At 42.6% G+C, this 23737-nt stretch overlaps 1 protein-coding gene across 1 annotated transcript in view; it reads left to right on the top strand.

Annotated features, from left to right (window-relative positions):
* Window positions 1-3541: 3541 nt before the first annotated feature.
* FBXO8 (F-box protein 8) overlaps window positions 3542-23737 on the top strand; it is a 28882-nt gene continuing 8686 nt past the window's right edge. Inside the window, exons 1-3 of the mRNA XM_024194736.3 lie at window positions 3542-3624; window positions 15507-15843; window positions 17683-17809. Coding sequence (XP_024050504.1) covers window positions 15515-15843; window positions 17683-17809 — 456 coding nt within the window. The 5' untranslated portion in view covers window positions 3542-3624; window positions 15507-15514. The remainder of the gene's footprint in view (window positions 3625-15506; window positions 15844-17682; window positions 17810-23737) is intronic.

Genomic DNA, 23737 nt, shown 5'->3' with positions numbered 1-23737 from the left:
TATTTCAGGGTCACTCCCACCCTGCATGTGACAGGTCTGGCTCTGATGCCCAAGCTGTAAGCAAACTGACAACTTACTGTTTAAGATCTGTGAACCTTCCTTCCCAGAAGAAACTAAGGCTTGTATTAGTTTCACTCAGTCTGATCTGCAGCAGAGATTCCTACAGAGAAAAATGCCTGTCTTGCAGAGAAGATCCATTAGCAAACTGACAAGATTCCTCTATCAGTGCTTCATGAAAAGGTTTCATTAGCAAGAGATAATTAGTTCAAAGAAAATTCTGAAAATATGCAGTGCCAAATTATAGAAGATGGCATTTCCCCCAGTTTGCTTGTTTACTACTGTGTACGTTTCAATCAGCATGGCAAGTTCTATATAAAACTGTATGCAACTTCCCCGGGAACTATAAATACAACAGAATCTCACTAATTCATGTAACGAGAGGGAGATTATTTGCAATTTAGAAAGTAAGCAAATCAGTGAAGGGGTTTGGGGGTGGGGGGTAGGACATTTAAAAAGAGTAATTTTAATTAGTAACAATACATATTCTGCAGTACATTTGTTAAAGCAGGATTTGAAAAATCCACTAGTTGAGACCTCAGTGAGTGAAAAGATCCATACGATACATTTCTGCAGAATCTAAGATTTAATTAGAAGAATATGTTTCTAGTCCTTTTAGAAGCTTTTCACCATAACGAACATGGACTCAGTGTAGAATGATATAGTGCTGTAGCCCTGAATCTGGAAACAGGCAGTCTCAGTGCCTCTTCGTGTGCTTATAGCTTTGCCAAGCAGGTGAACGGTAACTTTAGAATCATAGAATATCAGCGTTGGAAGGGACCTCAGGAGGTCATCTAGTCCAACCTCCTGCTCAAATCAGGACCTAATGCCCAACTAAATCATCCCAGCCAGGGCTTTGTCAAGCCTGACTTAAACCTCTAAGGAAGGAGATTCCACCACCTCCCTAGGTAACCCATTCTAGTGCTTTACCACCCTCCTAGTGAAAAGGTGTTTCCTAATATCCAACCTAAATCTCCCCCACTGCAACTTGAGACCATTACTCCTTGTTCTATCATCTGGTACCACTGAGAACACTGAGATTCTTTAATAAGAATCTGATCAGTTTCACAGCTATTTAGAACCTCATGCACAACAGTGACACTTTTAAGAACCATATGCAACTTGGGCAAACTATAGGTAGCACCACAGGCAGGAACTAGAGTTATGACCCAGGAGGACCATCCTCTCCTTCCCCCTGAAAAAAATAGGCTGGGAGTTTTGGGGCAGCAGTCCTCTTTCCCTCTTTGCACCATCAGAAAATTCTGGGAGAAGACAAAAGTAACAAGGACCTCTTTCCGAACACAATGGCCAGGAAGGTGAGTTAGGGTAAAGTAGTTACAGGTAGGGCATGAGGGGAAGATTTTAATTACCTGTAGCCCCTGGAGGGAATGGAAAAGGAGATGCAGATTCAAATTTCAGACCCACCAGTAACCAGAGGCTGATGGCAGAGATGGAGGTCCCCCTAAGTAAGGTCTAGAGACAGCACACTAACAAAAATTCTAGGACCTGATGGGGCAGAAAAGCTGAGATTCCTAGCAAGGGTGGTGCTGCTTCAACACCTTCTTCTCTGTTTTTTGTTTGTTTAACTCCAGCAGCTAGTATGTCTGGTCATTTTTTTCAAAACCTGAGTAAAAGTAGTGAAATTTCTGCAATAAGACTTTACACTACACCAACCTATTAAATTCTTGCTAAAAATTAGGGAGAGTGCCTGTCACAGCCCTGGCTGAGTTTCCCCATCACGATCAGAAAAGAGACTGCTGTACTGGACCCAACCTTTGGATATGGCCTCCTAGGTCTGAGCAACATCCTCGCAATCTCTAAATCCAGCCTCTCTGGCACACTCCGGGGGTACAGACCCCTGTCTAGTAGCCCTCCTAGGGATATGGGACCCCATAGTCAAGCTGCCCAAGGCCCAAAGACCAGTACTGACGCCACAAGCGGGGGTCACAAGATTATTTTAGGGGGATTGCAGTATTGCCACCCTTACTTCTGCACTGCCTTCAGATCTGGGCGGCTGAAAGCGGCGTCAGCTGTTAGCTGGGCAGCCAGATCTAAAGCTAGTGCCCTGCCAGCAGCAGCGCAGAAATAAGGGTGGCAATACTATACCTAGCCATCCTTCCTTCTGCACTGCTGCTGGCGGCGGCGCTGCCTTCAGAGCTGGGCTCCCGGCCAGCCGCTGCCGCTCTCCAGTTGCCCAGCTCTGAAGGCAGCGCCACAGCAATACAGAAGCAATGGTAACAGTACCGCAACCCCCTCCCCACAAAACCTTGTAACTCCCTCCACAACTCCTTTATGGGTCAGGACCTCTGAAATTACAACACTGTGACATTTCAGATTTAAACAGCTGAAATCATGAAATTTACGATTTTTAAAATCCTATGACCATAAAATTGACCAAAATGGCCCCTGAATTTGGTAGGATCCTAATTATAACACTCTTCTATTTCACTATCTGGCAGAAGCATCCAGGCGGTTGTGACCAGAGACCTCCCAAAATGGTTAGCAGCCCAGGAGTCTGTTTTCCCCACAGGAGACTCAGCAAAGCAAAGGGGGGCAAGGCGCACGTGTGGCCCTTTTTCTGCCTTGCAAGTCCTCAGGAAGCTGCAGTGACCCCGGGGTCGGGTAGCGTCCCGCTCCGGAGGTGCTGATGTAAGTCCGGGAGAAGCAGGGCCTCCAGGCCGGTGCTTCGCAGCTGGAGAGAAGCACAAGGGAAGTGCTCAGCCCCTCTCTCACTCTGGGCCACTTTACACGGAAGCGAGCAGAGTTCTTACAGAAAATCCGGGGCCCGGCCCTGGCCTCCGCGGGGGAAAGAGACTCGGCGGCCGCGCGGAACAGAGCCTGTCCCGCCCCAGGGAAGATGCACAGAGAACTTCGCCCCCCCATGAGTCTCGGTATGGGGGAGGGGCAAAGACTGAAACAGACACGGACCGGCGGGGCGGGCAGGATCAGGAAGCCGGGGGCGAGGGGTCGCAAACAGAGAAAGCTCCCCCCCTTTTTTCCTAGGACTCCCCCATAGCGATTCTCCGCTCGCCTATACTCAGCGCCCGCACCCACCTGGGCCTCCCGGCGGCAGTTTGTATTTTACCGGCAATTCAAGCCCAGCCGCGGGAACCGCCCCCCACCTCGTCTCCCGATTCGCATTAGCAGATTCATCGCTCGCTCTCCGCCGCCTACCTGCCATAGAGCGCCCGGGTCAGCTCCACAGCGAAGCCCTGTTGCCAGGCGACTCCCACTTGCGGGCGGGCGGGGGCGGGACAGGGAAGATTAGCCCTGGGCACTGGCCAGGCTCGTGCAGAATCTGCCGACACAAATCTGACAGCAGTTTCCGCTTCCGGGAAGTCTCGCGGCGCTGACGTCACTTCCAGCAACAACAGCAAACGTCAAAACTCAGGAGCGAGAAGGGGGCGGTGGCAGCGACGGCGGCGCAGAGGGCTCTCATCTCATCTCCTCTCCCTCCCCCTCCTCCCCCTCCCCGTGTCCGGTGCTTCCTGAGTTCGTTCCCAGCCGGCGAGGCTCACGCACCGACTCGGTTCGTCGCGGCGGCGGTTGGGATCGGAGCTTGGAGAGGTACGAGAGAGCCCCGAACTTGGTCCGTGGGGTCGGTGCGGAGTGATTGGCACCGCGGCCAATCAGAGGTCGGCGCTAGGGTGGGGCTGTCTGAAAGGGCCAATCCGGCTCAGGGGCGGGACTTTCCCTGCCCGGTTGGGTCTGTGTGAGAGCCAGAGGCTGGCGCTGGGAGCAACATTACCCTAAAGCTGCTCGGAGACCGCTGAGTCTCTGCTCGGCCGGCTCCTGCCTGCTCCACGCTGCGCCTTCAGTGCCCGCGCCTGCCCGCTCCCTCCCAGCACACACACACGCCCCTTTCACTGCCTATGGGCGAGTAATCTCTCCACCGCCTTTTCTTCCTTAGGGCGCTGGGGGGTTAGTCCTCTGTTGCCCATGGGCGGGAGCTTTATTGGGGGGAGAGATAGGTGACGATACAACAGGCTGATGATGATTCCGAGTTGCTCGGAGCAGCGTGTGTCTGAGTAAGGTGTAACCTAGAGTGAGGGCTACCTGGGGTCTCCAGCGAGGGAAAGGGGATGCTGTTGGCACTTCGAATTTCCTAAGGAGATAGTGACAGCTCTGACAATCATGGACATGAGGAAACGGAATAATCTTTTAACTAACTAAATAATCTTTTAACTAAAATAATCATTTTAAAAACTTTTTTAAAACTCTTATTAAATGCACCTCTGGCTTCCAAACATCCACGTTTAGTAGTAATATTAATGATGCTTCATGGCCTGCATACCGGACTGGAAGGGAAGGTGCACAGTGCACTAGCCCTTGTGCTCACCAAGTGGTGGAATTTTCAAATTTGCGCTAAGGAACTGGCATTTATCTTGAACCAAAACAGTCACTGCTGTGAGCACAGGCCATTAGCACTGAAGGATATGTCACTGCAGTTTCACACAGTTCAGACGACCTGGTATTTCTATCAACGAGACCATGATTTGACTTTTAGTATTCTGCAGCACACACCAGCAGTGTAATACTTACCATAACGTAGCACATAGAAGCCATGTCCAGGATTGGGGCCTGCTTGTGATAGGCTCTGTACAGAAAAAGGTAGATAGGATAGCGAATGTATAAATAAATGTTAGTGGCTTTCCTCTACTCACAAGGGTAGGCCACTCCATCGGAGTCTCCATAGGTAGGGAGGACTGTACAATTTTGAAGTCTTGGAAATACACCCAAATGATTTATTTTGGTATAAACATTGAAGATGGAGACTTTCAAGTAGAAAATTAAACTGGCTACTAGTTTATACAATACAATTATATTGACTCTTATTTACTCCTTCCCTCAGATGATTTTATGCCCAGAAATGGGTTTACCCATCATGTTGTAATAGTGAGTTTCTAAAGTGTTCATCTTGATTACTGCAAAACTGAAAATAATTGCTTGATGGGGAAAAATAAGACATCAGATCTAACAAACGGCAGATAAGCTCTTAGTTACAAATGTATTACATCTTATGGCTTTATGATGATCAGTGCTTAGCTAGTTAAAATGTGTCTCAACCTGTTGCATCTGTGAAATCTGCTCATTTGGTATTTAACTTAAAATATCTGTTGTCCTTTATTTTATCATTCCTAAAATGAGAGAGATTTTAATGAAGGATTTTGATTTTTAAACAGATTTCACCTTTTGATATTTTTCTATAAAAGTATGGGTGTATTTCACAAAGAACCTGTTTTTTCAAATATTCTGTCATACTACTTGCATTTGTATCCCTGGATATCAGCCATACTTACTCTCTAATGTGAAATTGATTAGAAGTGATTGTGGTCTGACTTCTGAGGTGAAAAGATTACCAGGAGCACTGAGAAAATGTTTATTTTCTTTCATTATAAATGAATGTTGACTGGCTTTTGTGTATAAAAACCCGGTGTAGCGGCTTTTTCCATGTTTTATTTACAGCTAAAGGAAAGGTTTAATCACCTGCAACCATTATGAACACAAGTACTACCTATAGACAGATAATCCATTTTGCAGAGGATCAGAAGCTAGTATAAGAAAAACTTGGGTGTTTGCCTGGTGGTGTAAAGTTCACTTGATAATTCAGCAGGCGTGATCATTCCATGCCCTATTTCTGATAATGCTCTTTATTTCTCACCTGTAAACCTCTCTGGAATACTCTGACCCAGGGAAAATATGGTCTTTCAATGTCTTGTAATACTGGAAAAAGTGACAGCTTGAGTTAGCAATCTTCATTTGTTGGATTCTCCTCACACTTTTCAGAGCCCAGAGGATTCTTCTCCCATATCCTACTTTCTCCTTTTTCACACTTCAGTATTGTTGTAGATCTCTTGCTATCTAATTATTATTTTATCATTTGTTTAGTTCCAACAATATCCACAGCACTGTACAACGTGCAAAAATAAAGATCATCCCTGCTTCAAAGAACTACAGGGAGGGGAAAAATGAGGAAGGAGAATGGATGGGAAGAAAAAGTTTAGGCATAGAGAAGAAGGAGTAGGGGAGGAAGAGGGCAGAAGTTCTGGTGAGGCAGACCAAGTAATTACCATTAAATGTCCATTGAAAAGTCCATGAACTGCAGCTGAAGGAATCTAAGGTCCAAGTAACAAATTCAAGAAATCTAGTTTCTGTGTCAGGTCATGAGGAAATGTGGGCTTTACAGCTGAGAGTTTATTGGGGTAGGGGTAGGCTGTATGGTGGAGGACGCTTGCCAGAATCTGACATCTTGTGCCATCATCCTAGACTGAATTTTGAAGGACAGATCAAATTGCCTCAGATCTGTCAACAGCCTGCAAGATTAGCTGGCAGACTTGACTTAATTCCAAAATTGTATTTGGGTGGGAGGATACTGTCACAATGTCAAGACACTGCATCAGAATGTGATGACCTGTCATGACAACACCAAAGCTATCACAATGCAAACATCACATCACTTCCTCAGGATCTGTGAGAAGGTGTTTGTGAGCAGCAGCAAATCTTAAAATGAAAGGAGGGGCTGGTTGCACTAACTATTATTAAAGGTGCTTGACATTTTCCACTATAAAACCATGATTTTTCAGTTGTTAATAATTTTGTCAAACTGTAACCATTTTGGCTGAAATGCAGGTATCCACCTCAGGCTGAATTTTTGGGGGATAATTTCAGCCAAATGGTTCAACCATTTCTGATTGAGGCTAGGAAAAACATGTTTCCCCCATGTAAAAAAATGTGGCAACCTTTTCTTTGCTCTAGCACTCCTATACTTTGAATCAGGGATTTGAAATTGAGAAGGAATGCATATTTTGTGATCTGCATAAAAATCAACCCAAATTTGGCCAAGTTATAAGCATCTGAAAAATTGCAGTTTGCACATGGTCAGTAGAGACTTGCTGGAGCTTAATAGGTAAAATCCCAAAAGAATCCTCACTGAACCCCTCAAAAGAATCCATTCTCCTTTCACACCTGCTAGTGCTGACCAGATGCTGCATGTGCCATCCCCACAGAGTGACTGAGCATGCTCCAGCACAGGGCAATGGGGATTAGAAGGATTCTTCCTGTATTGGCTGCTTTGGGCCTAGGATGAGCATCAGAACTGAAGCCTGTCTCTCCTGCACTGTCAGTGATCCCTCTGCTGGCATCCTGGCAGCATGGAGGAGGAAACCATATATCTCAAATGCACATGGGACAAAAGCCAGTTGAGGGTGAGGAAAAGGAGTAGATTGGGACAAGAAATCTGATGAGACTGGGACTGGAAGAGGAGGAAAGTGAAACCGGGAGCTGGAGAGGAGGAGCACTAGGACTAGCTGGGCAAGGGGACTGGGAGCTGCAGAGGGAAGACTGGGTTTGGGAGCTGGTGAGGGAAATGGAGGCAGGGGCTAGAGACGGCTGTGGGGTAACATGAGATTGGACAAGGAGCTGGGGGAGTGGAGAGAGACTGGGACTAGAAAACAGTGTGGGGGAAAAAGAAAGATCTGAAAAGGATCTAACATAGGGGGATAACTGGGACTGGCTGGGCAAAGACTGGGGCAAGATGCTGGGGAAGAGAGAGATGTGTGTATGTGGGGGGCGGGGGGAGACTGAGATGGGATATGGAGCCTGGGGAGGAAGAGTGGGAGGCAGTGGGAGAGGGAACTTTGAATTGGTCAGGTTGGGCAAGGTACTGGGTGCGGTAGGGGAAGAGGCTGGGAGTAAAGAAAGGCATGGAGATTAGGACTTGGAGAGCAAGATCGGGGTGGGGTGACTAGGACTGACTGGGCAAGCTGGCTGGAACGGTGACAAGGAGCCAAGAGTGGGGAAGACACCAGATAGGGGCAGAGTGGAGAGGATGGGACAGAATGGGTCAAGCATGGGAGGAAATAAGTCTATTAGAACACTCTCTCTTGTAGAGTATGAAATTAAACCCAAGATTCCTAAGTCTATATTTTAGTCATGTTAGTAAATATATGGGAATTCCACTGGCAAAGTACATCTCTCATCCCCCTCTCTAGTAGTGGTCCATATAGGAAATCACAATCTACTATTGCTATGAGTTACTCCATTAGTTTAAATGGCTGAGGTCTTTGCAGATTAGGTCTAACATCCTATCTCATAGAACTGGAAGGGACCCCAAAAGGTCACTGAGTCCAGCCCCCTGCCTTCACTAGCAGGACCAAGTACTGATTTTTGCCCCAGATTCCTAAGTGGCCCCCCTCAAGGATTGAACTCACAACCTTGGGTTTAGGAGGCTAATGCTCAAACCACTGAGCTCTCCCTCCCACTGCAGAACAGCTAAAGGTTCTAGACATGCTGATGACCATGTGGATGAAAATATGACAGCACCTAATTAAATTTCTGTATCTTAAATTTGCTTTATTTAAAACCTAGGAAATTATATAAAAGATCCCCTACAGTAAAAGAACATTATTAAGGTTGCAAAGTCAAACACTCAAATATGAGATGCCTGTGCAACATTAATTTGTCCCCTTTAATTCACTGACTGGGAACTGTGGATGAATAGATGAAATACTATATAATACTATAAGTACACTGAAAACTCAGGTCCTATCTCTCTCAAATTGGATGTCCAACATTAGTGGCTACTTTTGACTTTAATCTCTCTGTGCATCAGTTGGCCATTTGTAAAATGAGGAGAATACCATCCCCCTCACATCATGGGGGTGTTGTGAATATAAATTAGTTGTGTGGGAAGCACTTATATACCATAGTTATTAGCACCATAGAAAAGCCCGTGGAAAAACAAACAAACTAACTAACAATAATTCTGTTTCCAGAGCAGGTTTTGAATTCAATAAGGCATGGGGTCACATACTGAACAATAAAGATAAAACATGTTGAACAGCTGCTCATTAGCTGAGTACCATTTCCATCACTGTACATGAAAATCATGTGTAACAGTAATGTGTTTTCAAATGTATATTTAAACTGAAATATAATGCATATACAGCCACTGCCATTAATTAATTCAGTTTTTCTCCCCACTATTTTAACAAGTAGTTTCTATGAACTATAAGTATCACTGTATCATTTTTTTTTTTAAAGTCCTCTAGCAAAAGGACCAATCTAGGAAAGACCTGAAATTGATTATATGAACATTCAGCACAGATTTGTTCTTCAGAAGTGACAGGGTCATCAACATTTACAGGAAGGGCTCCACCAGGTTTTGGATCACATAACTGATTCAAAGACAAATGCACAAATAGCAGCGAGAGAGAGAAGTCTCGTGGATTTGAAGACACAGCTTCACTTTTCCTAGACAGATTTTAAATGTAACTAAAAACTGAATGAGATTTGTTTTTCAGCTGTATTAAATACTTGCCTTCCCAACCCTTCACCAGTTTACTTCTTAGAAACCTTAATAATAAAAGACAGTCACAGGTAATTGCTGTTTGCAAGTTAGAAAGTGAAGATTTGTAATAAAACTAATTCCAGAAATAAAATTCAGAAAACAGCTAGATTTTAAATTTCCTGATTCTGAAAAATTCTAAGCAGTTCAATATTTCCACATAAAAGCTTCTTAACCAGGTAAATCTAATTTGTTTTCTCACATAACTAGAACAGCAAGTTGTATACTTCTCAATTCAATAGTATGAAAAGTTTTCCCTTCCTTGATCTACTACTACTCTCTCAAATCTACAACATGGCTATCTATTTACTGAGTTTTACTAGACTGAACAACAGATTAAACCAGCACATAATCAACTAATCCTATTGTAAAATATTAAGCACCTGTTTTAAAAGTGCTTAATCACAACATGTATAAAGTGACACAGTCAATTGCATGTATATGAGAAAACAAGCAATTTACTTCTGCCTTTCTTGAGAGGAACACCTAAGCTTAAAAAAAAAACCCCTCAAGGTTGTTAGCAGCTTCAGCCTAATTCAATAGCAAGTAATGATCACATTAGGAAGGTATACTTTTGAATTTTTCCTTCTTAAAAAACATAATTGCAACCATGGGGGAAAAAAATGCCCAACTTAGTGCATGTCAATATTTTAAGGTGACCAGGAAATAAGTGGGTTGGTGGGAAGGGGCTTATCCAGGACTTTCTGGGGAATTTAAGTTTAATTTAGAAAAAGCAAGTTTTTAGCCCTTAACCTTGTAATGAGAACCTTCTGAATGTGGAGAGAATATAAATGTAAATATATCTTCCTCACTCTGGAGGCAAATTGAAACAAGAGGTAACAACTGCTTAAGGCCTAAATCCTGGTCGCAGCACACAACCTAGACAGTTGTGTTATGGAGCTGCTCTGGGATGGAGGCCATCCTGAAGGGTGGAGTTGCTCAGTGGCTATTTATTTCATGGTGAAGAATAACTGATGGCTCTGTACAACAGCAGATTCACCAACTCTGCTGTTTCCTGTCCGGTGATTTAATTAATATTTAATTCACAGAGGCTCTGGAGCTGAGCTCTGTGGTGCCTTGTAGGCTATCAGAACCCTGTCTCCTCTCCTGTTGCTGCAGTCTAGTGGAACTCCATTTGTTTTGTGGCCACAAAGGAAAGGGAAGGATTGACCCTAAGAGGCATTAACTGTTTCCATTAATCTCTATAGGGCATTGCTGCTGCTGTTTGTATTATAGTAGTGCCTAGATACGCCAACTGAGATTAGGGGTCCCCTTGTGCTAGGCACTGTATGTGTACAGGTTTTAGAAAACTGGTGTGTTTCTGGACCTATGGGAGACTACACAAGGGGCTGGGGATGGCTGAAATTTGAGCATTGGCAACAAGTAATTAAACTTGCAAAAATTGTAGATGCAAATGTTAGAGGCTCTTTATGTTCAGAACTTCTGATGTCTTTGTGAGTGAATAGATTACTGTGCTAACAGATAAACAGTAATGTTAAACTTAAGTCTTAAGCCCATCGAAGTCTAATAGCCTCTTGTAGAGTCTAATATATCCCCACCAGTGTATATATGCAGTGACCGTGTCCTCTGAGAAGATCTTCTGAACTGTAGTTCTTTGATCTTTCCCCTCCCTCCATCAGTGTTTTTTAGCCTTCTAAAAGCACCCACTCCCCACTAAGATGTGTATATATAAGAGAGAGGTGTTTATGTAAAAATAAGAGAGGTTTAAACAGAAAAAAAATCCAAACAGAGGTTCCAGTAGAAATAGAAACCATGCAAAAGTTCAAAAAGTAGAAACAGGCAGAAATAAAAAACAAAGTAGTTTGAATATCCCACTTTTGCAAACTTCTAAAACAATTTAATGTTTTGGTTTTGTGACCATTAACCTCGTTCTCCTCCACCTTCTCTTTTTGTTAGTTTCCTACTAGTTACATGTTTAAGCTCTTTTGGAGCCATTACATCATATGTCTGCCCTTAACATCATAGATCCCTGATTCTGATTTCCAGGTGCTACCTGAATATGAATAATAACAGCATGCATGTGAGCTCCTACCAGACCAGTGTCCAAATGCACAAGTCAGTTCAGATGTGTCTTTTTTATGTCTTTTTTTTCTTTTTCTTTTTTGTGAGTCAGCAACAGGAGACTGCACAGCTCAGGAATGAGTGTTCATTAATTTATGTTCTGCTATCATAGCAGGGGTATAAAAATAAGACTGTTTCACTGTATAGTTCTAAAACATACTAGAATTCAAAGAACGTTCCTTTGCTTGGGTTGTGAGTTCAAGTGGCCTACTTTGTGAGTAACTATTTTCCTTGTCCCTTTGATTAAATACAAATTATTACTGAAATATTTGTCATTGAGATTTAAGTGTCTAATTTAGAAGGTTCCTGAATTAAATTTCAGAATCTGCTGCATTTACTATACTCTACAGCATAACTAACTAGCAATAAGTAAGAAAAGAAGTCACATACACAGCTGCTGTACATCTGAGATGCTGGTAAAAAGAGGGCACAGCCTAGTACAACTTTGGTTGTGATAAAAAGAAAGGCCTGGATGCCTTTTGACCAACGTCTTGTGTTGTGATTAAGATTCTCTTTAGTACTGGAACATAAATTCCACATTAAAAAAATGGAGTCCTCAAGCCACCCTTTCTAAATCTCATAATATTTAAAACTTGCCATAGAAGAATATATTGCAATCTTTAAAAAAAGAAAAGAAGATAATAACTTGTGTTAGCTGGGAGAGTGAAGGAAAACAGAAAATGACATTTTCTAGTGTTCAGCCTACTCTGATTTTTAAGTTTTCTAAGCAAAGGGGCTTCTATCACTTTCTTGGAAAACTGTTCCACATCATAACAGATCTTACGGTCAGGATGTTTCTAAAAATTCAGCCTAAATTTTTCTTAGCTTCATCCCATTACTTCTAGCTATACCCCCTTTCATCATCATCAAATAATTTCACTATCCATAGTGAATACATCCTTCAGATATTTGTAGACCTTTACCATGTTTCTCATCTTAATCATTCCTTAGTTCTTCAAGGTTTTTTTCACATTGGTTAGCTCTTCTAGGTTTCTTCAGACTCTCCAGCCTAGCCATCTGATAATTGTTTTTCTGTGAACTCACTCCCATTCAATATATTTTAAGTAGAATGCCCAGAATCAAACACACGAATCCAGGTGCAGTCACACCTGAGCTACACTGAGAAGAACTATTACCTCCCTAATTTTGGGGCTTAGGAATAGAGGGAGCAGGACAGAGGGGAATAAAAAAGGAGGGAATGACATTACAGTATTAGAGGTGGAAGCTAAACTTCAGCAGCTAAACGGGACCAAATCGGGCGGACCGGATGATCTTCATCCTAGAATATTGAAGGAAGTGGCGCAAGAAATTGCAAGCCCCTTAGCGATAATTTTTAATGAATCTGTAAACTCGGGGGTGGTACCGTTGGACTGGAAAATAGCTAACGTGGTTCCTATTTTCAAGAAGGGGGAAAAAAGTGACCCGGGTAATTACAGGCCTGTTAGTTTAACATCTGTAGTATGCAAGGTCTTGGAAAAAATTTTGAAGGAGAAAGTAGTTAAGGGCCTTGAGTTGAATGGTAATTGGGACAAATTACAACATGGGTTTACGAAAGGTAGATCGTGCCAAACCAACCTGATCTCCTTCTTTGAGAAAGTAACAGACCTTCTAGATAAAGGGAATGCGGTGGATCTAATATACCTCGATTTTAGTAAAGCGTTTGATACGGTACCGCATGAGGAATTATTGGTTAAACTAGAAAAGATGGGGATCGATATGAAAATCCAGAGGTGGATAAAGAACTGGTTAAAGGGGAGACTGCAGCGGGTAGTACTGAAAGGGGAACTGTCAGGTTGGAGGGAGGTCACCAGTGGGGTTCCTCAAGGTTCGGTTTTGGGTCCGATTTTATTTAATCTATTTATTACTGACCTCGGAACCGAATGTAGGAGTGGGCTGATAAAGTTTGCGGATGACACAAAGTTGGGAGGTATTGCTAATTCAGAGAAGGATCGGGATATTCTGCAGGGAGACTTAGATGACCTTGTAAATTGGAGTAATAATAATAGGATGAGATTTAATAGTGAGAAGTGTAAGGTGATGCATTTAGGGATGACTAACAAGAATTTTAGTTACAAGCTGGGGACGCATCGGTTAGAAGTGACGGAGGAGGAGAAGGACCTCGGAGTCCTGGTTGATCGCAGGATGACTATGAGCCGGCAATGTGACGCGGCTGTTAAAAAAGCTAATGCGATCTTGGGATGCATTAGGCGAGGTATTTCTAGTAGGGGCAAGGAGGTGCTCCTTCCATTATACAAGGCGCTGGTGAGACCTCATTTGGAGTACTGTGTGCAGTTCTGGTCTCCTATGTTTAAAAAGGATGAATTCAAACTGGAACGGGTACAGAGAAGGGCCACTAGGATGATCCGAGGAATGGAAAACCTGTCCTATGAAAGGAGACTCGAGGAGCCCGGTTTGTTTAGCCTAACCAAAAGAAGGCTGAGGGGGGATATGATTGCTCTCTTTAAATACATCAAAGGGATAAATACCAGGGAGGGAGAGGAATTATTTCAGCTCAGTACTAATGTGGACACGAGAACAAATGGATATAAACTGGCCGTGGGGAAGTTTAGGCTTGAAATTAGACGAAGGTTTCTAACCGTCAGAGGGGTGAAATTTTGGAACAGCCTTCCGAGGGAAACGGTGGGGGCGAAAGACCTCTCTGGCTTCAAGATTAGGCTAGATAAGTTTATGGAGGGAATGGTTTAATGGGATAATGTGATTTTAGTCAATTAGGTAATAAAGTGCCATCACTGGTAAAATGTGGGTCTGGCTAGAGAATCTTGCCTGTATGCTCGGGGTTCTACTGATCGCCATATTTGGGGTCGGGAAGGAATTTTCTTCCAGAGTAGATTGGCAGAGGCCCTGGAGGTTTTTCGCCTTCCTCCGCAGCATTGGGCAGGGGTCGCAAGCTGGAGGATTCTCTGCGACTTGAAGTCTTTAAATCACGATCTGGAGACTTCAACAGCTGAGTTAAGGGAAAGCGGGTGGGTCAGCTTTTGTGGCCTGCATCATGCGGGAGGTCAGACTAGATGACCATAATGGTCCCTTCTGACCTTTAAGTCTATGAGTCTATAATTTGTGTAGCGATGCTTCTTTAAATGCAGCTCAAGATTGGTCTTTTTATAGCCATATCACATTACAAATATGTTGCAGAGTTGTCAGCACTTGATTTTATCACAAATCTGATAGTATTTGGCATTTCTATAAAAAACATAGTTCTTGGACTCAGTTGTAATTGGATTTTGTTTACAACACACATAAAATTACGTTTTTGTGTTTATAACCATGAGAGCTAACGTGAATCCACCTTCTGTTTTTGAAGCATTTTGAAGACTAAGACACAATGTGTCTAAATAAATAAATAGTAGTAGATCTTCGTATTATTTCTTTGTCTTCGCCAATAATTGCTAATCTTCCTAACTTAGAATCAATTCCAAAGTTGTTAGGTTTTATCTTAATACCAATCCCTGCCTTTATTACACACTACCCTACATGCCATTTATCATTACCTCTTGATTATAGTCTCAGTCTGCATTACATTGTTTCCAGACAGGCCATTTGAGTTAATTTTACAAATAATTCTGAAAACACTAGTCCCAAACATTGTGATCCCTCTTGCAAGTCCCGTTGACTTGAATGGAGCAACTTACATTGTGCTCTGTATTATTTACAGAATCAGGCCCTGAATTTTGTAATTCTGTCCAGAGCATCAATAATGTTTGGCAAATTTTATTTTTTAAGTTTTCATTGACTTTTTTTGTTCTCTATAGCTGTTCATTTTACTGGGGACAGAGGATAAACATGGCATAATAATTTACAAGATTACTCTTCTCTTACTATTTGAAAGTCAGTTCTACCTTTGTTTTTATTCAGCTTTTCAGTACCTACTAGATATTTCCCAAAACTTTTCATAAATTGCCATTGCAACTCTAAATTTATAAGCTAATTTCCTTAGCAGCTATAAAAATGCCCATTGATGTTTTTTCTAAATAACCTTTCATTTGGATTTTATGACCCACAGGCTCGCAGATGGGTCAGGGGCTGTGGAGAGTGGCTAGGAACCAGCAGCTGCAACACCAAGGTTACAGTGGGCAAGGCTATCTCACCAGAGAGCATGGTAGAAGATTAGCTACTAACAGCATTTCAAACACAAACCATCGTAAACAAGCCCAAGGAGGAATTGACATCTACCATCTGTTGAAAACAAGAAAATCTAAAGAACAAGAAGGATTCATTAACTTGGAAATGCTGCCCCCTGAGCTTAGTTTTACCATTTTGTCATATCTGAATGCAACTGACCTCTGCCTGGCTTCTTGTGTCTGGCAGGATCTTGCTAATGATGAGCTTCTCTGGCAAGGGTAAGTTAATGTGAGGTCACCTGCATGGAATAAAGAGGATTACTAGATTGATTGTGGGTTGTCACACTGTTTACCCTTTTAAACAATGTTTCAAATGTGAAAAGTTACTGTTTAACTCATGCTAATGAACTGTTTTATACATTTTAAGGATTTCCTATTTGTCTTTTTGCAAACAAATATTACCCAGGTCAATTCAGACTTGATGGGGGAAAATTTGAACCCAGTGCAAATCCAGATCTGTGTGAAAATTATAAACATGCTGTTGTTTGTGGTATCACTTCTAGAAAGAAGACTAATGGCTTGTCTTCACTGCAGTGTAAATCAAGGGTTGCCCGTAACCCAGCTCCTCCCCTGCACACATAAAATATTATTGTTCAAGTTCAGTGGTACTTTAAATTCGAGCTAGCTGGCCCATCAACAGATGTGGTTGAAGCTCAAATGATTGTGATGCTGGAGTTGATAATGTAGAAGTAACTCAGCTAGTCTGTGCTGCTCAAGTGTTGTTTGCAGTGTTGTCATTTTCACTCAAGCTAGAAAGGAGTTAGGTTGAGTTATCTATGCTCACATTAGCACTGAAATGATGATAAGCCCTCTAGCACACTGGTGTCTCCACAAGTGCTTTTCATGGCCCACTATGTGCCTGACAGCAGAAATGTTGTGCAGAATGTTACAGTGGGTCTAAGTCCAGCATATAGAATCTAAATGGAAAAGCATCAACAAAGAGAAAGGATTAATGCAGTAAAGCAGAAGTGTCATACTGCAGTGGTAGTAAAGGTGATGTGGATTGTAGACTTATTTAGTCAGTAAGGAGAAGAAAAGTCAGGAATCCATTGTCTCAATCAAAAATAGAGAACTTAAATTTAAAACTCTATGAAAATTGATTTACAAAGTTCAGATAATAGTCATCCTTTCATAAGACCCAGTTTCAAATTAAATGAACATCTAGTTGAAACTGCAAGCAGGCTCTGGCCAGTACTGAGTCCTGACCTGGACTGAGCTTCTAGAGGCTGGGGATCAGGTTTATAGTGCCATGGTCCATTCTACTTTGCTTCAGCCAATGAACTCCTTCTGCCTTTCCTTTCCATTCTGGGTTTCGTTTGTTTTGTATTGTGTGTGTTTTTAAAACTTGTTTTAGCTGTTAAAAACAGTTTGCCATCTTATCTTCCTCTGGCCAGGAAGAAGTAAGGGACCAACAACCACCACCACGCCTGGACACAAGAATTAAACATCTGGCAATTTCACACTTTACAGTGAAAAGGTGCAGTGATGCACTCCTAGCACCCAATGATGCTGTGTAAATATATAAATACCAAAACTTGCAAGCCCCCTCACATGACCTAACATGAAGTCCATTAGTGACTAGTAATTACTGTTGTCTTGTCTTGGTTCCATAGAAATCTTAGACTAAGCACAGATATTCCCTTAAAATAAAAGTGTATCCATTTTATAGCATAAAGACTAAAGGAAGGAGAAAAGAAATCAGCTCTGCAGTGTACACTATATAGTTGAATCCTCTTCTGTTTTTCCCTTTGAGGTATATTATACAATTACATGCAAAACATTGTTAAGAATGTTATTTAGGTTGTAAAGTCAAGCACTCAAAAGTTAGGAAATGCCAGAATTAACATCATCTGTGCAATCTTTGTTCAGCTCCCTTGTGCATTTGGATTATGATACTGTCATTAATTATATGATCCCATATAACTTTTCACAGGACCTTGCCTCATTTAGTGCATAGGATGACTGATTGTCAATTAATGAGCAGCTATTCAATATTTTTTATCCCCATTGTTCAATATGCCAAGTATTTTCATACTAGATTTATTCCTATTTTGGTAGGTTGTGCAAATCCACTTGGGGACACTGCTCTATATACAATAAGAATCCACCTCTAGGATTTTCTTTTAGAAGATTGTATATGCAGCTGGATGAGGGCAGTCTCACCTTTAATGCCAACCCTGATGAGGTAAGTGGAGTGTTGCTAACATCAGTAACAGTTGCAGTAATTTTAATACAGTTAAAAAAACTGTACATGAGAACATTGAACTTGTAGCAACATTAGAAGTTGATTTTTAATGGATACTGTGTTGTACTATGTGAATGCTGAATACTAAGTTATGGCCTTATACTGATCTTTTATGCTTACAGTTCCCAGACATATCATTTACTTGCTTGACTCATAAGTACTCTGCCAAGCAGTCTAACAGATAGATGTCAGAAATTCATAACCACATCCTGACATGGGGGTGGGATCCTGGTAGATAAGACAATGGGCAGTTTCAAAAATGGTTGTGATATGCCCACAAAAATAAATATTTAAAAAAAATCTTATTATGTAATATGGACTTTATCCTGCTTTCATTGAAGTCAATGCCGAAACTCCAATTAACTTCAGTGGAGTAGGCTCAAGCCCTAAATGCAGATGAAACCTGCCATAGAGCAGAACACCAATTGCATCTAGGATGGTGAGGGACACTGTTCATAAGCAGTCTTCAAAGACAATACACAAACCTCCAATTTCAAGGTGCAAATGTTGAAATAATATCTGTTAACTTACCCTGCCTATAACATATACTATAAAATTACACTAATGGAACAAAACTGTTAAAGACTGAACTTTCGTAAATAACAGTGATTTTGATTTTTCTGAATGTTTCCTTTTTAATAAACTTAACTCATTCTGTTACATTAAATATGTACATTTTAAATAAAAATCTCTCAGAACTAAAAAAAAAGTGTTACCTATTAATTCATATAACTAATCAAAACCAAACTATCTTCTGCTTTTTCCCAATCTAGCCACATCTTTGCTTGTGTAAGGAGAAATTTGAGAGTTGAACCAGGTTTAACCTAGGATACATGTGGTAAAAACCCCACCAGCATTTTGAAAATATTCCCTTGTGTATAAAATTAGATTCCTCATGCATCACATTTCCTGCAAAAAGATGGTAAATCACACTGAACAAAACTGAGTTTTCACTTTCTAAGTATATTTATATAATAAAGACACACAAGTGGTAATTGGATAAATCCAGAGTAGTAAATTTTTATTTTCAGTTTTGTGTTTAGAAACAAATGATTCGCTAGGTCAGTATCATACAGATAATGTGTATGTACAATTGCTGAACAAAATGATAAAGCAGTCATATAAGCCAATACAACAAAGTGATTTGGTTTAAATTCTTTGAATCTCATTTGCCCTGGCTCACATTTTTTTTTTTTTATTTGACTGCTGAAAGCCATGCCCTTTTTATCGATCACAAAATATAATAGTCAATTCTTTTGATACAGTACAAGAAGAGGGCAGAATACTCTAGACTCCCACTGAAGTTATCAGTATTGTGCAGCTCAGGTTAAGAGTGATTCATATATTTATTTCCAGAATAATCTTAGTGGAGGTACTACTAGAGACGAAATTTTACAAATGAGACTTTACACTGAGATATTTAAGATTTGTTTACAAGAGTACAAGTGCTAACCCTAGGCCAAGGCCAGGCCTAGTCCTAAATCTGGTAACAGCTCTGCCTACTTACAGTTCCCCCTGCAGTTTTAATTGGATATAATATTATTCTTCACATCCTGTCCTAAACTGCAATGTGCAGTTACACTCCAATTTAGTGGTGAAGTAATTTTTGTATAGTGTAAAGCACTTTGGGATTCTTCAGGAAAAAAAATGTACTATATACAAATAAGTAATTTTTATATTACATGAAAATTAACAATTTGTAAATATTCTATAAAATAGGCTAATTTATATATTAAATGTATTATAATACATTTGCTACTTCAGAATTCACAATGGTCCATTTGTCAGTTGAAATATGGTCAGCTTCAGGTCCCTTGAGAGCCTGGAATTTCATTGCATCTCCTAGCCGCTTCTGATCTTCTCTCCCTGTGGAGCACCACAGCCTGGCAGGAAGTGTTCTGGGCCTGAAAGTTCCAAGAACATTCACTTGTTTATTTTCTTTACAACTGTGATATTGGCAGAATTATTACTATAAGGACACTGTGACTGATATGATATGAAATGACATTCCATTATTACAAATCCTATGTCTAAAAACTTCCTGCCCAACTCTGCTTTACATTTAGTAACAGACCTGATTAAAATATTATAAAAATAAGGAAACTTACGGCCACAGGAGCAAGATTCTCCAAAGGACACCGCCCATGTCATGAAAATGGGTAACCAAGCTCCACAGCAACAGCTCCAGAGCTAGCAGTGGCTCACGGGGTGGGGGAGAGCGCCTGCACACTTTGTGGTAGGATTATCTGGTTCACCATTGTTGTGTGCATGACATTGTGAAATCTGCTGTATATACTGTATTGACTGTGTGCATGAGCTTGCATAATTCATGGCAGGTGACCACATTCTGCTGAAGGATGTACCTGACCACCTGTTTACACATAACATGACAACCTCCTTATGCATGTGCAAAACTTGTTTTTTATTTTTATTCCATTGGCAGCATCCTCATAGATTTTAGCTATTTTGTTTTTTACTTCCAAGTGTATCAAGAATTTAAGAGTTTGAGAATTATTTTTTATAATCGGCCAACTTAATTTCTGCCATATATTATTCTAAATAATGTACAGTGTGTGTGAAGCTTTCCCACACAATACTCATTCCATATCATGCAGAGTTATTACTCAAAGTTTGGAGGTGTCATGGGTAGATTTAATTTTCTCTCTGAAATATAGAGTTATAATCATAAAGTATGCTTCAAAGATTATTATGAGGCACAGTTATGCACTTAAACTATAAGTAGAGGTGGGAGGGAGAACATTTGCCTCAGAAAAGATGTCCAGTTTCTGTTTTACTCCTAATGTTAATAGTCTTAACTGAATTCATGTTTTTATTAATGTTTTCCTTCGTGGATAAAGGGTGAAATTTTGGCCCCACTGAAGTCAATGGTCAAACTGTTATTGACTTTAGTGGGCCTAGGATTTCACCCATACAATATAATAATGTTCTAAATTGTAGTGAGTATAGTGTATCTATAATTAAGTTTGACATTCAGCTTATTTTCTCATCCTCCTCTCTTTTTTTCCCAATTGCTCCTAATTTTGTCAGACTAATTCATGACTTGGTTGGTGAGGGGGATTTTCTATGCTTTCCAGTTTAGAAGCGATTTTTTTTCAGAAGTTTTGAGCAAGATTGATTAGTTTGTTTTGTTTGTTTTATAATTAAGCTTATGTGCAGAAAATACTCCCTTTCCCATATGTGTCTGTCCAAATTCTTGTGCAAGGTTAATTCAACAGCTCAGGGTAAAAACATCAAATTAGCTTGTTTTATACATCTTTAAGGAATAAGCTAGGCTAGAGGGAAATGTTCAGCTGTCTAAAAGTTATGAGAATTGAAAATGGAATATCATATGTGCATAGTTTATTTTTTTTAAATTGACCTGAATGTCACATTTCAAGGCAACTGCACCTGTATTTACCCCCCTATGGTCCCACAAGGGCACCCACTCTAGGCTCCTCAGATGTCACCTCTCAAGTGGAGACATGCCTCTCTGTCCCTCCTGACCAGGGCATTTCCAGGCTGCACAGTCTCCATACTGTACTGTGCAGCAAAAGACAGATTTCCTAAGCAGGCCTGAATCACTTCTCTAATCAGAGACAGCACACAGTGTAATTGCCACAGTTAATTACCACACTTAGTTCTTTCTAAGCAAGCACATTTATTCTTAAGGGGAAAGCATTACAGAAAAAAATTAACAATAAAAATCCCCTACATGCATGCTAATAAGCTGACCAGAGATGACCCCCTAACTCCAACATAAGCTTTGGATGGTGATTAGTCCTTCAAACCCCACACAGGTATTTCCTGTGGTCATAAATGCTCACAGCTTCATCTCAAGAACAGCATCCATGTCTTATGGGGGTCTCAGTGGGCCAAAGATCTTCCAACCCATCCCTGAGAGTTAGGCTCCCCATTGGACCAAAGGTCCTGTACACTTGCTCTGTCTCAGGTAACCTGCTTGCTCTCCCACACAGCCTGGTCCTCTCTGCTCCCCAGCTGGAGCAAGAGTCTCTCTCCACCTGCCCTTTTAACAGGGCCAGCTGTGCCCTAATTGGGTGCAACCACACCTAACTTGAGTGGGATGACTGCCCTGCCACACACACACACTCTCCTCAAAGTCCCATGCCCTGGCGGTAAGGGGTCCTCTAGCCTGTGTGACCCAGAGATGTCCTGCCAGTCGCATTCGCTTCACTTCACTTTCCTTCAACCGCAGGCCCAGGTCTTCCTTCTCCTTGTTGGCCTTCTCCAGCTCTGACTCTGCTGTCTGGCGGGCCTGGGTTCCTGTCATAGCCTGCTCCCTCACAGCCTGTGTCTCAGTCCCCTTTTCTGCCACCTCACACTGGTGGCTCTCTGGCAGGTCTATCGCCTTCATTGCAGTGTTGATCACGCTCATCTTTGCCCCTTCTGGGTCCCCAGGCACATCCTTCTTCAGCCACCCTTCCCTGGGGGGCAGTGCCTCTTAATATGGCCCTGCCCGCAGCAGCCAAAGTAGACTCCCTGCCCATCTGCTGCCTTGGGCCTCATAGTCTGTCTTGGGTCCTCCCTTCTCGCTGGAGCTCAACTGGACCCTCCACCTTGGCATGGGCACTCCCACTGCAGGTGTCCACTTTGCCCACAGGCCCAACATGTCCATCGTCCCCTGGGTTTCCTCACCCAGCGGGCCTTTCCAGGGCCTTGTCCCTTCCCCTGCTCTGGGTGAAGTACTTTGCCCCCATCCCAGTAGGGACAATCCCTCCATAAATGTCCACGCCTCCTGCAGGCATAACAAGCCCTGTACTCCACCACTGGCCTCCTGGCGCAGGGCTTTTCTCACCACTCTCTGTGGTCTCTCCTGGATTCCTTCCTCAGTAGTCTTACAAGGGCCCGCTGTTCATCAAGCAGCTGCCCCCTCTGTTCCTGCAGGGCCCAATACATCTCCCATTGTCCCTCCTGGCTCACCTGTAGCAAAGTCTCTAGTTTTCCTCGCTGCTCACCAGTCCCCTTTCGCTGGGGCATCGATGCTGGAGTCCAGCCAGGGACGGCATAAGAGCCCTCTGCAAAAAAAAATCCTCTACCTAGGCAGGATCCATCATCCCCTTCCCCTATATTGGCACACCTTGCCCAGTCCTCACAGTTCCCCTTTTATTGGGGTGGGCCAAAAATGCCCACATTCTCCACCATATGTAGCAGAGCACCAACTCACTGGCACGGTGCCTCCTACTGGTCAGTCCGGGCATTAGCTCATCCAGCTCAGGAGCACCCTCCTCTGGCCAGTTTCTCACCCTCGGTTACCTGCCCTGTTGTCTCCACCACCTCTGGCCCCGTGTCAGTCCTGGCCCTCGGTGCCCCTTACCTTGGGGTGCTGCCCCACGGCAGTGCCCCCACACTCTGGGTCTCCCCTCCCAGGGGAACCTCAACCCCCTATACCCACGTTGCCTCAGTGGCTATGCCAGTCATCATCTAGACCCTTCTCTCAGGGGCACTCATCACTGGTAAGGGTTGGACCGGCTGCCTTTCTAACCCCAGCTGCCTCCCTGCAGCCCTAGTACCTCCCCTGGCCTTTAGCAAGGCCTCAGCCTGGGAACTCACCAGGCCAGAGCGCCTCAGCTCTGCCTGCCCTTCCCCAGCCCTGCTCTGTCTCAGGTACCGTGGTTGCTCTCCCAGGCAGCCTGGTCCTCTCTGCTCCCAGCTGGAGCAAGAGTCTCCTCTCTCAGCCTGCCCTTTTATCAGGGCCAGCTGTGCCCTAATTGGGTGCAACTACACCTGTGGCTGACTACCCAACCAGCCTCCCTTGGCTGCTTTTAATCCCTTTCTGACTGGAGTGGGGTGACTGCCCCGCTACAAGGATACTGCAGGATAATGTCATATGTCACACTGAAAAGCAGAGTG

This window comes from Terrapene carolina, unplaced genomic scaffold, assembly GCF_002925995.2.
Source record: "Terrapene carolina triunguis isolate 2854851 unplaced genomic scaffold, T_m_triunguis-2.0 Scaffold66, whole genome shotgun sequence".
Classification (NCBI taxonomy): domain Eukaryota; kingdom Metazoa; phylum Chordata; order Testudines; family Emydidae; genus Terrapene; species Terrapene triunguis.
The sequence above is the reverse complement of the archived record's forward strand: the minus strand, read 5'-3'. Positions and strand labels throughout refer to the sequence as shown.